Genomic DNA, 13,570 nt, shown 5'->3' on the forward strand with positions numbered 1-13,570 from the left:
GCATTCCTTACACATTTATGCATAAGTACCTTAAAATAACCAAGGGAATATCACACATCCTTGTCCTACTCTCTGCTCATTGTTGAACCATTTATTAAGAATTAAATTTATCTTCAAGCATGCTATATTTCCATCATGTATTATTCTTAACCACAAACAAATTTCAATTCCATATTCACACAAAACGTTCCATAATTAAAATCTATAGTATTCCACTCTTACCATTACCAAAAAAAGTCTCATACTCAGAACTCTCATCACCCTTGTATGGATTTTTGCTTAAACCATGTTTTCAGTTTTTTGCAAATAATTTTATTAAGGATTATAAATGAAAAGTATAAAAGCCAATACAAAAAATACAAGAGTGTAAAAAAGAAAAAAAGAGGGAAAAGAGAGAAAAGAAAGAAAGAAAGAAAGCTTCCCCCTTCATCCCAGCTTATCACTATCTTTAAATGCAACATAATCTCTCTTTACTCCAAATCTCATCTATTGAAAAAAAATAAAAAAGCAAAATCCAAATGCTTCGTCAGTCATTCTTTATCAGCAAAAGTCCAGTAAGGGCAATCAGATGTAACTATTTTTCTCCTTTAGCCCTGGTCGAATAAGCCAACCTTGCATTCCTTCCCTGAGTTTTTAAAAATATCCTTTAACCTCTTCAAAGAGTCCCAGAGCTAATTTTCTGTTCATCTGTGTTTCAAGCCAAAAATGTTCCAGAACTTTAACAGATTTCTTTTGTATATCCAATAAGTAAAGTTTGTCCTTTTGTTTGTCACTTCTAATAAAGTCCTTCAAAACCTCTTTGTATATTCAATTAAAAAAGGTTATCCAAGTCAGTTTCTTGCTTCAATATTTGTACATCTCCTTTTGGGAATAGGTCATCCATCAGTTCCAGATTTGTGCCCATATCTTTCTCTACTTGTTACATTTAAGTCCCCCTTCAAAGTAATTTCAAAACCATCCATTGCAACTTGTTTTTGTTCTGTAATTCCATTGCAACATGCTTTGTCAATTTTGTCAAGCAATTTATTTCGTCAAAGAACTTAGCAGACAAATATTCCCAGGTTTGTATTATAGATTTCTGCTCCATTTTCTTCATCCTTTATCCTCTGGTTCTCTCTGTTGTCCAACCTTCAAAGTTCCCTTATCATAAAAAAGCTCAAAGCAATCACCATTTTCCCAAGGAAAAATTTCTTCCTATTAATTCAAAGTTCTTTGTGGACATTTAAAATTATAATTCCAAGTTCATCTGAGCCCTTAATCCATTGTTAATCTTTCTAAATCCATATTCTAAGCACCCTTTTGCTGTTTAATCCAAAATGTATATTATTTCAAAAGCTTTAAAAATTCAAAAGCTTTAAAAAATGCATTAAAAAATTCTTTCTCTAAGGAGAAGGTGATTTACCTAGCAAATACAGTATAACTTGCAATTCTGAAGGATTTTAATCCTTTTAAGGCAGCAGAAAAAAAACCAGAACAAATCCAAAGTGATTAAGAAGTGAGGCTTGGTGGAGCTTATTGTCTTTAAAAGGCTGCAGCCTCTCCACCTATAGGCAAACTGCAAAATGACAATTCCTGTGGTTTACTCATGAGGAGTGGCTGTACAGAGTCATGTGGGCTATCTCAAAGACTTCTTCTGAATCCCGAGAGCATTTCGGCAGCCGAGATCCTACATCCTGCACTTATCTTCATCCTAATGCCGTCCCACTGCAAAAAGGGACATTCAGCTTGCCATGGCTCTCAACCAGAAGTCCACTTAAACCATGTTTTCAAAACCTTTTTCTAAATACATACACAGCAGTCACCATTCTTATTTATTCTTGGGTCTCCAAATGGCCCAATCATTTTTTCTGTAGTTTCTTCTCTTGTTCCCCACCCATCCATTAATGTTACCTAACAGAATAATATTGTCCCCTGGATTGCATTCATTCAGAATGTCACACATTTCTTCTCAAAACTCACCTCTAGCTCTTCCATTCTCATCATTCATTGGAGAGTAACATGCAACTACTACCAATATATAGCTTTCTACAACCCACCCAAATGTATGTACCCACAACCACATAAATAACACCAGGTCATACTTTCTGACATACAGTACATTTAAGCCCTTTCATCATTAAACCTAATTAAAGTTCCTTGAACTTATTTATCAATTCTACTCCACAAGATCAGACCATTTTCATTCAAATCACATTTGTCCTTTTTCTCTTAATGTTACAGACACAAAACATATCTCTGTTCTCCCTTTGTTAATCATGTTTTTAACTATTTATTCCTCCAACATTAAAAGTTACTGTCTTCCAGATACCATGTTCATCACCATATGGACCCATAGATGCTGACTTCTGCCCATGGCTTTGGTCAACTGAGATTTTATATAACACTTTTTAGTAATAGAGAGAAGGTATAGAGTAGGTTACCAATCTCAACAATGTGAAAAAAACATAATTGCTTGATAGTTCTATTTTATTTGCAATTCTTGTATGGTTTACTAAGATCCCACATTGAAAAAAGAAAAAAGAATTAGTCACCTGCCTTTTCCAGGCAAAAATGGGTATGATCAAAAACAAAGATGGCAAGGACCTAACAGAAGAAGAAGAGATCAAGAAAAGGTGGCAAGAATATACAGAAGACCTGTATAGGAAGGATAACAATATCGGGGATAGCTTTGATGGTGTGGTCAGTGAGCTAGAGCTCACTGAAGAGTGAGGTTGAGTGGACCTTAAGAAGCATTGCTAATAACAAGGCAGCAGGAGACGACGGCATCCCAGCTGAACTGTTCAAAATCTTGCAAGATGATGCTGTCAAGGTAATGCATGCTATATGCCAGCAAATTTGGAAAACACAAGAATGGCCATCAGATTGGAAAAAAGCAACTTCTATCCCCATACCAAAAAAGGGGAACACTAAAGAATGTCCAGACTATCGAACAGTGGCACTCATTTCACATGCCAGTAAGGTAATGCTCAAGATCCTGCAAGGTAGACTTCAGCAATTCATGGAGCAAGAATTGCCAGATGTACAAGCTGGGTTTAGAAAAGGCAGAGGAACTAGGGACCAAATTGCCAATATCCGCTGGATAATGGAAAAAGCCAGGGAGTTTCAGAAAAACGTCTATTTCTGTTTTATTGACTATTCTAAAGCCTTTGACTGTGTGGACCATAACAAATTGTGGCAAGTTCTTAGTGGTATGGGGATACCAAATCATCTTGTATGCCTCCTGAAGAATCTGTATAACGACCAAGTAGCAACAGTAAGAACAGACCACGGAACAACGGACTGGTTTAAGATTGGGAAAGGAGTACGGCAGGGCTGTATACTCTCACCCTACCTATTCAACCTGTATGCAGAACACATCATGCAACAAGCTGGGCTTGAGGAATCCAAGGCTGGAGTTAAAATCGCTGGAAGAAACATTAACAATCTCAGATATGCAGATGATACCACTTTGATGGCTGAAAGCGAAGAGGAACTGAGGAGCCTTATGATGAAGGTGAAAGAAGAAAGTGCAAGAGCTGGCTTGCAGCTAAACCTCAAAAAAACCAAGATTAGGGCAACCAGCTTGATTGATAACTGGCAAATAGAGGGAGAAAATGTAGAAGCAGTGAAAGACTTTGTATTTCTAGGTGCGAAGATTACTGTGGATGCTGACTGCAGTCAGGAAATCAGAAGACGCTTAATCCTTGGGAGAAGAGCAATGACAAATCTCGATCAAATAGTCAAGAGCAGAGACATCACACTGACAACAAAGGTCCGCATAGTTAAAGCAATGGTGTTCCCCGTAGTAACATATGGCTGCGAGAGCTGGACCATAAGGAAGGCTGAGAGAAGGAAGATCGATGCTTTTGAACTGTGGTGTTGGAGGAAAATTCTGAGAGTGCCTTGGACTGCAAGAAGATCAAACCAGTCCATCCTCCAGGAAGTCAAGCCAGACTGCTCACTTGAGGGAATTATATTAAAGGCAAAACTGAAATACTTTGGCCACATAATGAAAAGACAGGACACCCTGGAGAAGATGTTGATGCTAGGGAGAGTGGAAGGCAAAAGGAAGAGGGGCCGACCAAGGGCAAGATGGATGGATGATATTCTAGAGGTGATGGATTTTTCCTGGGGGAGCTGGGGGTGTTGACGACCGACAGGAAGCTCTGGCGTGGGCTGGTCCATGAAGTCATGAAGAGTCGGAAGCGACTAAACGACTAAACGACAAACACCTGCCTTTTCTGTCTTTTGTAGCTGCCAGTATAAACCGAAAGTCCTAATTCACAAGGGGTAGTTCTCTTTTTGGAGGACTGACTGATTAGTCCAATTCCATCTTAAAGAACCATAAGAAGAGAGAGTGGGATCTAAAGTTGCCTATTGCCCATCAACAGTATCTGAGCCAGCAGGCATGCAGAAGTCTTCTTGTTTGCTCATATAGTGATCTTTAAAGAAATGTTTATGCACTCATACATGCTTCCTGTATCAGTGCACCTCATGTTCCTCCTATTTGGTGAGTTGCAGGCAATAGTACAGCTTGTAAGGTAGTCTCTGGATTTGAGATTCTAGCTTGCATACAAGAGTGTGAGTATGCTGGGATAAAGCTGGGTTGTTACACTTCTGGATTACTAGGCAAAATATGCCAACACTGGTATCGTCCTTGCATGTGGTATGCTGCATGTGGCAGAAGTACAAGAACACACAATAAAAATGCCAGCTATGTTTTATACTCACATAGCTTGTAATATTAATATTTATATCAATGATCACTAGATGGCAACAGTTACCAAAAACATCTCTTTCAAACATATTGTGTTATTTTTCATATTTTAACAGCAATTATTGTTGCTCTTTTTGTGCTCATACCACAAACCTGAGTAAATTTTACTGGACTTTGTGGGATTTCACTCCAAGTACACATTTATAGGACTGGATTGAAAAGCTCCAGTGGCATGTATGCTTGTTGTTGTTGTTTATTCGTTTAGTCGCTTCCGACTCTTCGTGACTTCATGGACCAGCCCACGCCAGAGCTTCCTGTCGGTCGTCAACACCCCCAGCTCCCCCAGGGACGAGTCTGTCACCTCTAGAATACCTTCCATCCACCTTGCCCTTGGTCGGCCCCTCTTCCTTTTGCCCTCCACTCTCCCTAGCATCAGCATCTTCTCCAGGGTGTCCTGTCTTCTCATTATGTGGCCAAAGTATTTCAGTTTTGCCTTTAATATCATTCCCTCAAGTGAGCAGTCTGGCTGTATTTCCTGGAGGATGGACTGGTTGGATCTTCTTGCAGTCCAAGGCACTCTCAGAATTTTCCTCTAACACCACAGTTCAAAAGCATCGATCTTCCTTTGCTCAGCCTTCCTTATGGTCCAGCTCTCGCAGCCATATGTTACTACGGGGAACACCATTGCTTTAACTATGCGGGCCTTTGTTGTCAGTGTGATGTCTCTGCTCTTAACTATTTGATCGAGATTTGTCATTGCTCTTCTCCCAAGGATTAAGTGTCTTCTGATTTCCTGACTGCAGTCAGCATCTGCAGTAATCTTTGCACCTAGAAATACAAAGTCTTTCACTGCTTCTACATTTCCCCCCTCTATTTGCCAGTTATCAATCAAGCTGGTTGCCATAATCTTGGTTTTTTTGAGGTTTAGCTGCAAGCCAGCTTTTGCACTTTCTTCTTTCACCTTCATCATAAGGCTCCTCAGTTCATGTATGCTTACTTTTAAGTAAATGCAAATTCTCTCTTCCAAGTATGTCATGCAGAGTTACATATGCAAAAGCAAATGCTCATAAAATGTAATGGTTTTGTTTTCAAATGTTACCTATGTTTTAATTTAAATATATTTTATTAATCTGACCATAAACTGCCTTGAAAAAGCATATTTTTGAAAGGTAGCTGTAAAGATTCTTATATTAAATACCTTATACTGTATATACAATATGTCCTTAGGTTCTTTTTGTACATATCCTTAGAATCTTTTCTCAACAATTCCAAATAGCCATCTTTCTATTTTAATGCCCTCTTTCTCAAAAGCTCCATTTGCACTGGGAAATGTCTGGTGATTGCTGCTTATATGGAAGCAAACTTACCTTCAGAGAGGAAGCTTCCTTGCATGAAAGAGAAATTGCAGGTCATCTTATAATTGGCTTGATTCTGTCTAAACTTATCACAGAAAAATGGTGGTGGGTTTTGTTCTTGTTGTGTTTCTTTAAAACCTTCCTTCCTTTGGGTCACAAAAAAATTAGCAACTAAAGTGCACTAAAAGGAAGATCCAGACGTGAAACCATAGTGAAGTTCTTCATATGTTGTGCATCTTCAGTAAAGTCCTCCTAATTCAGTCTTTCCCTACTGAAGTAAGAAGTCTGTAAAGCACTGAAGTAGGCTGCAGGCAGTGAGTCTCTGTGTTAGCAAAAGGAGTGAATTATGAGTAAACATCTCTAGGTGCCAAGATGATAGTTTAGCACTCATCATTTAGAGATGGGGGAATCAAACGACGCAATGCCTGGTTCACACAGTACATTATGGTATTAGTTTTAATCTTGAGTTTGATGAACAAGCCATAATGAACTAGCTCATATGTATAATAAAGCATAAATTGCAATAGATATGAATAAAGGTATTTCATGAGTCTTTGAAAAAGCAGCCATGGAGCCTGATTAGATTTAAAACCACAGTATGCCTTAAGGAGAAATGAAACCTTTTGCTCTACATGCAATGCTAGCTTTGTTCTCAGCTCCAACAGAAGGTTTCCAGTTTCATATGTCTCAAGAGGGGGTGGGGGGGGTGTTGGGATGGAGTTCCAATTTTTATTTGACTGATTCTATGAGAAAAATCCTGCTTCCTGGTTCCAGTCCACCTGCCATGTATATAAAATGCATTTACACTTTTATCACTTCTGCATGGCTCATCAGTAAATTTCTAATTTGAAATTCATCTTTGTCATTTACTAAATGACCTTTGGGAAGCTCTTAGCTTCCATCACCACCACCCTAAAACAATGTGGAGATAATGGATTTTATTGTATTTGTAGATTGGCCAATAGCTGAAATAAATGATGTTGTAGGAATATGGAAATAATGACTCCTATTTTGACAGGAAGTTTGTAAGGAGTGTACCAAGATAATAAATATAAATCATTATGAACATTTCCACATGTTATATACATATTATACTATTCATATTAACTTGCATTATTTTAAATAGTTTGGGACTCAAAACTATTACGCTACATTGATTCTTTTAATCATGGATTGAATCCAGATGGGCATGGCAGTCGTACCCTTCTTGGACAGCTATTAGACGGAAGTAAAGATAGGGTGGAAGTGTCCTCGGGCCAGCAGAGAGGAATCCTACCATTTGGGCAGGATGCCTCCAGTAGATTTATGGAAAACTCTGTGGCTACTTATCAATATCAGTCTTGGAAGGTAGGCAGATCAGTGGAAAAGGAGTGGATAAACCCTCCTAGGAACATTATAAAGTTCCTGTGACAAAATCACTAGCAACATAAAAGCAAGTATTTTACTCTTTACATTGGGATGGAAGGTATTTGTTGATGACAAATTCACAAAACTGGCTGTGAAGAGGCCCAATGTTACATTTCGTATGGCATTTGGCCATGTCTTCAATGACCTGCTTTCAAACTCAAGTCCTAGGAACTTAAGGTAAGTTATAGGAACGTTCAACAAAGTAGATATGCATCTAAGTGTTGTTATTTTGCCCCAGACAAAAGTGATGCTAGAAGCAACCTCTACTTCTGCTTCTGAGATCATTTTACATCAACTACATAAACCATTAATTTTCATAACATTTTGTTTTGGAAATCCAGATAAACATGCTGCAAAGTCTTTATATGTCAGGAAAAAACATATACACACACCTTAATTACGAGTGAAGGGGCACCATTGTAAACAAAGGTCAGTAGCACAGTGGTACAGTAGATTGTCAAGAAAACCAATACAAGTGAAATACAGATTCATCTGCCTTGCATGTACGTTATTGCCAGATACAAGGAAGGAAGTCTGTAAACTCATAATTGTGAAGATTTATTAATAAGAACAGAACAACAAGTGAGTGCCCCATCTACTTTTTCTAGCTCGGTGTTAGCTATAGGGATCAACATGTGGTCCTTCAGTTTTTCAAACACCTATTAGGAAAGAAAATGAGAAGTTGTTACATTTATGAATCTTTTTTACTGAATCTTTATCACTGGTTTTAAAAATTTCAGTCAGAATTTTTTATTTCTTAGTAGAAAAACCTTCAGCAAGTCGTGGCATCTGACTGACCTTCTTTGGGCTTGGAAACTAAGCAAGACTAGGCCTGAACAGTCTTTGGATGTAATAGCACCAGGGAATCCCAGGCTGTAAGCTAGACAGAGAAGCTAGAAAAACATCCTGGAAGAAGGCAATGGGAAACCACTCCCATTCTGTTGCTAAGACGACTATATGAATGTATCCATGCAATCAGTAGGAGTCAAGCTCAACTTGAAAGGAACTTTACTTTTTTCCCCTTAGTAGAACAATTCAGCCTCAGATTGGATACTCTCAATCAAAATTATAACTTGGCACGCAAGTTAGGATGCTAATGCACTAACCCATATTAAACATTTTTATATGGATCCCAGGAATATCCTTTAGGGGAAGGGGGAGCAAAAGATGGATAAATCTGCTATTATGTCATATTTTAGTTCACAAGCCATGGATATGTCATATGCAATGAATAATTCTGATTTTGATTTTAATAAAATTATTCCCCAAGTGATGGGAAATGTGTGACAACTGGTTTCATGATTTAATATGTAGTAACAGTCTGCATAAAGTTTATCCAGTGCTTACCTGCTTAAGATTTTATTAGTGGAGATGGGGAACAGAGTGCTTTATGTGGTCACTCCACAACTGTGTATCCTATGAGCTGCAGCACTGCTTCAAACCCAACGTGTTGGGCAATAAATATTGTCAACATAATGTTGCATTTTCAGTAATATCAAGATTACGTACAAATCAATAAAGACTTGTGGATATGCACCCCAAAGTAAGCTGTGAGCTCAGCCCAAATTATAAAGCCAAAGCTTAGGAGAGATGTCACAAATTCACATTTATCATGTTTGTTGGGGTCCTAAAGAATGACACTAAGTCAATGCTATCTATACATACTGTATGGGGGAGAGAGATATAGAATTATATAACTTGGTATGAGACCTTATAGTAAGATTTTGACTACCTATACAATTTACTCAGATATCCAAGAAATGCCCCCTAGAAACTGACATAATATGACATCAGATCAAATGCTTCACTTGGGCACAAGACACTTCCAAGCATATTACCTTCATGTCAATAATACTCAGTGGATTAATAACAAATAAGGAACAAGGGCATGTTCAGCTTAAAACTATGTTCTCGTCTATTTGAAATAATATACCTAAAACTCAGAGAGTGACTCCTCTGATGTGCCACAGCATCACATCCAGACCAACAGGCTACTGGGGTGTATGGCATTCCTAAGCGAAGAATAGCACACAGGCACACACAGATGTCTCTTTGGAATAATTTGCTGAATGTCTGGAAAAGCCCTTTTCATCTCAAGAAAGTCTAAATCAAAGGATCAAAGTGAGAAAATAATATGGGAAGCCAAAGAGTGAGAGACCAGGTTGTAAATAAAGAATTTTTTTTCTTCCTAGCATTTTCCTGCAGGGTCCACTTTCTGGATCAACCGAATGTTGATCTATTTATAGTAACAGGAATTGACTGACTGGCTTGTTGCCTGAGCCTGACACCATGGGCTGAGAGAGAGTGACTGGCCCAAAGTCACCCAGTCGGCTTTCATGCCTAAGGCGGGATTAGAACTCACAGTCTCCTGGTTTCTAGCCTGGAGCCTTAACCACTAGACCAAACTGGCTCTCTTGTAAATAAAGAATAACCAACAAAAATCTGCTAACAGAAATGGAATTGTTTTTAATTCTAGATCAATCCAGAATCTGATATGAGCAATGAAGAGTTGCAATTTACAATAGGAATCCCTTATCCCAGGTAAAAGACCAAAGTGATAGATGGCTTAAATAATTGTAAGCTCCTTTTAACAAGGAGCAAGGACTTGTTCAGATCTCTTGCACCCCTGTGCATGAAGAGATAAAATATACAAATATATTTTGAACCACAACATGTTATTGAGAATAGCTGTTTTGGTATCTTTATCCAGACTAAGTCTGGATTTGCAGCATACATTCCTAACAGTAGTGTCCATGGTGAAACGGGGGTGGGGGGGCACAAAGGGGCAAAAAGGCAAGATGATGGAAGCCCCACCCATTTTTTAAGTCCCTGTAACAACACTTCTACCATCTTATCTTTTTTGACACTGCTGGTTTCTACTTATCAAATTCTATTTAGTACCATGCAATCTTAAACTCCACCAGTATTTTTTTGCTCTTTCCCTTTTATTGGTGGAAGTAGCGTTTGAAAAAATTTGATAGTCCTTGGAGACTAAATTAAAGATTCAATGCTTCTCTCCCAAGCAAACTTAATTTACAACTGATCAGCATTTTATAAGAACAGGTCTATTCTTTTTGCTTTACCTTTGCGCTTTCTGGATACTCCTCAGGGGCTCGATGCAACAAAGTATGACCTTTGCCAGGAATGTTTAAATACACACAGTTTGCTGCTGCGTCATCAGGAACTGTAAGTTTGTCATAGCGATGGTCACTCATCTGCTGCATAGTCTGTTATAAAAAGACAATTCAGGATCATATAAAACAGGGGTTCATTACTCTTCAGAAGTGGGGGAGAGAAATGGTTTTATTTAAAAAATCATACCAAAAGTGTTACAGTATAGCCTGACAGTTCCCAGCAAGAAACTCAGTTTATACAGGTTACAAGAGTTTTGTTGGATGGTAAAAAGAAACCAGTGATATAAACAGAAGGGCTTCTTAACCCAAATTTCAAGATGCTCAACATTTCTGAAAGGCAAGCATGTTACTATCTGGAATATATTAAGCATGTATTCAAACTCAGAGTTGTCACAACTAATATACATTTGTGCTTTCTTTGAAATATTTACCTATAAAATTAAGGTAACATCAGACATAGTGAATAATTCACAGTATTCTGCTTTTTACAGCCACAATTGGTAACACAACCAAATAGCAATACTACTAACAAATCCCATTTTTCTTCATTGATGAAGGGCAGGATACCTGTCCCTAACAAATGTTTTTGCTTTGTCCTATTTTGTTCTTTGATACTTTTAAACATTTTAACCTATACTACATTTGTCATGCTGGAAATTTCAGGAATACATCCCCTAAGGAAAAAGTTGGACATGAAATAAAGGAATCCATAAAATGTCTTCCTAGCTTTATTTTCTAATTAAAGTTTTAAAGAATATACTACTGAAACAAAATACTTAGTAGGTTGAAATTTTGGCTAAGGTTAGTTTTCATTAAAACTAAATACTACAGCTACCTAGCTGCCTTGAACTTACAGAAAAAAAGCTCATGAAAGGCATGCATTGACCTAGATTTAAAATTCTATGGCTTATCAGCTCAACACTTGATTTCATTTGCTCCTGAGACAGCTTGGTTAAAGCTAAAGCAACAGGCTCCTGACAATGATATTCAGTATGACTTAAGTACAGTCCTCCATCTTGTACAGGTCAGGCCTATTTGGAAGACCTATCTCCCACACCAAATATCTAGCTAATATTCTTTGCCAAACTCACAAGATAGCCCTTACACACAATTTAATATTGTTCTGTCCTTGCTGTTGGAAGATTTAACAACTTTCTCATGCAACAGTAAATTTACACTATCCACTGGGAGAAACAAATCAGCTTTCTACACGGTTGCCTGCCTTTTGTATAGTTTGGTGAGAGGGAGAATGTTCTTTCTTCTCTCAGCTGACAGGTTATCTGAGATATCAAGCTCAATTTTTTTCTTCAATTTCCATTGATATTCAAAATTTAATAGTGTAGTAATTCTGTTAATTGTACTAAAATATTTGTATTTTTAGTACATTCTCTTAGCGTACAATGTTTTGGTTAAGTGTAAGTTTTTTTTTTGTTTTTTTTTTAACTTTTAACCATAAATCAATAAAACTAAAAACAAAAGCCCTAAACCTCCAGTGCAATATTTAAATGGAGAGACAAATTAACAATACATGTCAAGAATTCAGGCAAAAGAGAAAAAAAAATGCCAGAAAGAAGACTTGCAGTACCATGGACAGATCCCTGGGTGCAAGAGACTTGGTGCAATCTACTGTGCCAAGAAAAACCTCCTATTTCATATTCCATATTTTATTTTATATCCTGCCTTTATTATTTTTATAGGGAAGGGGTATTTAAGGGCAGGAGATATTTTCAGAGAGGACTATCACAACTAGTAATTTGCTGCCTTTAATACACCCAACATCTGCTGTCTGAGGTAGGTGCCTCACTCTGCCAAATAGTAAGGCTAATTCTGCTTGTACTTTTTTTCATAAAGGCAATATACAAATTTAATAAAAAATATATATGATAATGATGTGCAGCTTAATTCATTGGATGAGAGTGTTTAATTTGTATGCCTTTTGCATACTGTGTGTATGTTTGTTTGTACATGTCTGTATGGGTGTATATGTGTATATATTACACAATCAGCCACTGGAAATATCTGTAACAGAATGAAAAATGAGATGTACATCTTTGAACAGTTCCATGGAATTTCTAAATACAAGAGTCTCATTAGCCACACTGCAGGCTGATATATAAATATCCTGTGGTGAATCTTAAGCAATGTCTTACATTCCTGAGGAAATGTCATCCCTGTAATAGAATTTCATGTTTCTTCACCAGCTAAAATGCTTGTGTGGTTTTCCTACCATTGCATTTTGGTAATATCTATCTCAAGTAATATAAACGTAAAAATTACAAACCTCTTTTACACTGACTTCCCAAGGCATGTCCTGGAAATCTCAGATTGTTCATATGTGTTAACCTTAATCATATAAACAACCCATTTTATTCCCAGGCAGAAAAATCTTAAGAGGAGATAATTTTTCCAGTGTAACATGCACTTGTTCCTTTACAGTGTGCCAAATCTGAAGATAGATAATTACTGGTACAATGACCACCTTTAAAACAGAGCAGGCTTTCAGTCTCAATAGCACTCTGCTCCTTTTCAAATTTAGACAAAGCAAACCAGCACCATCTTTTTTCAGATCTTCCTCTTGCAATTCTACTCTTCAGCTCAAGCCTTAAACATATTTGATCTTTCAAATGGGGAACAGAGGAAGAAGGCTATTCAAGCAAAAAAGTGGCATGCAAGCGAAGGATTTGTCACTCAAATGTTGCCTCTAATTCTCTGCATTACAGAAGCAGTAGTTAAGTTTCCCAGTCTTGAGATTGGTGGCAAAGGTGATTTTCAGTACTGAAGAAGAAAAAAGGTACAACAAAGGCATTGTGTATTGCAGTCTTTGGCCTGCTGTGCACTTTGGTTTCTTAGCAATGAAGAGATAATTCAAATATGAAATGATCAGTGTGATACTATGTATAATGTCTTTGGAATAAATTCAGTTGAACTCACTGGGGTTTGCTTCTGAGTATGTATATAAAAGGTCAAGTTGCAAGTCC

At 37.5% G+C, this 13,570-nt stretch overlaps 1 protein-coding gene across 3 annotated transcripts in view; it reads right to left on the bottom strand.

Moving 5' to 3' along the window:
• Positions 1-7,765: 7,765 nt before the first annotated feature.
• The window catches only part of DDAH1 (dimethylarginine dimethylaminohydrolase 1), a 94,053-nt gene continuing 88,248 nt past the window's right edge, over positions 7,766-13,570 (bottom strand). For all 3 annotated transcript variants that reach the window (XM_063298211.1, XM_063298209.1, XM_063298210.1), the window contains exons 5-6: positions 10,542-10,685; positions 7,766-8,117 (exon numbers count right to left, since the gene is read on the bottom strand). In XM_063298211.1, coding sequence (XP_063154281.1) covers positions 8,001-8,117; positions 10,542-10,685 — 261 coding nt within the window. In that variant the 3' untranslated portion in view covers positions 7,766-8,000. The remainder of the gene's footprint in view (positions 8,118-10,541; positions 10,686-13,570) is intronic.

This window comes from Candoia aspera, chromosome 3 (genome assembly GCF_035149785.1).
Source record: "Candoia aspera isolate rCanAsp1 chromosome 3, rCanAsp1.hap2, whole genome shotgun sequence".
Taxonomy (NCBI): Eukaryota; Metazoa; Chordata; class Lepidosauria; order Squamata; family Boidae; genus Candoia; species Candoia aspera.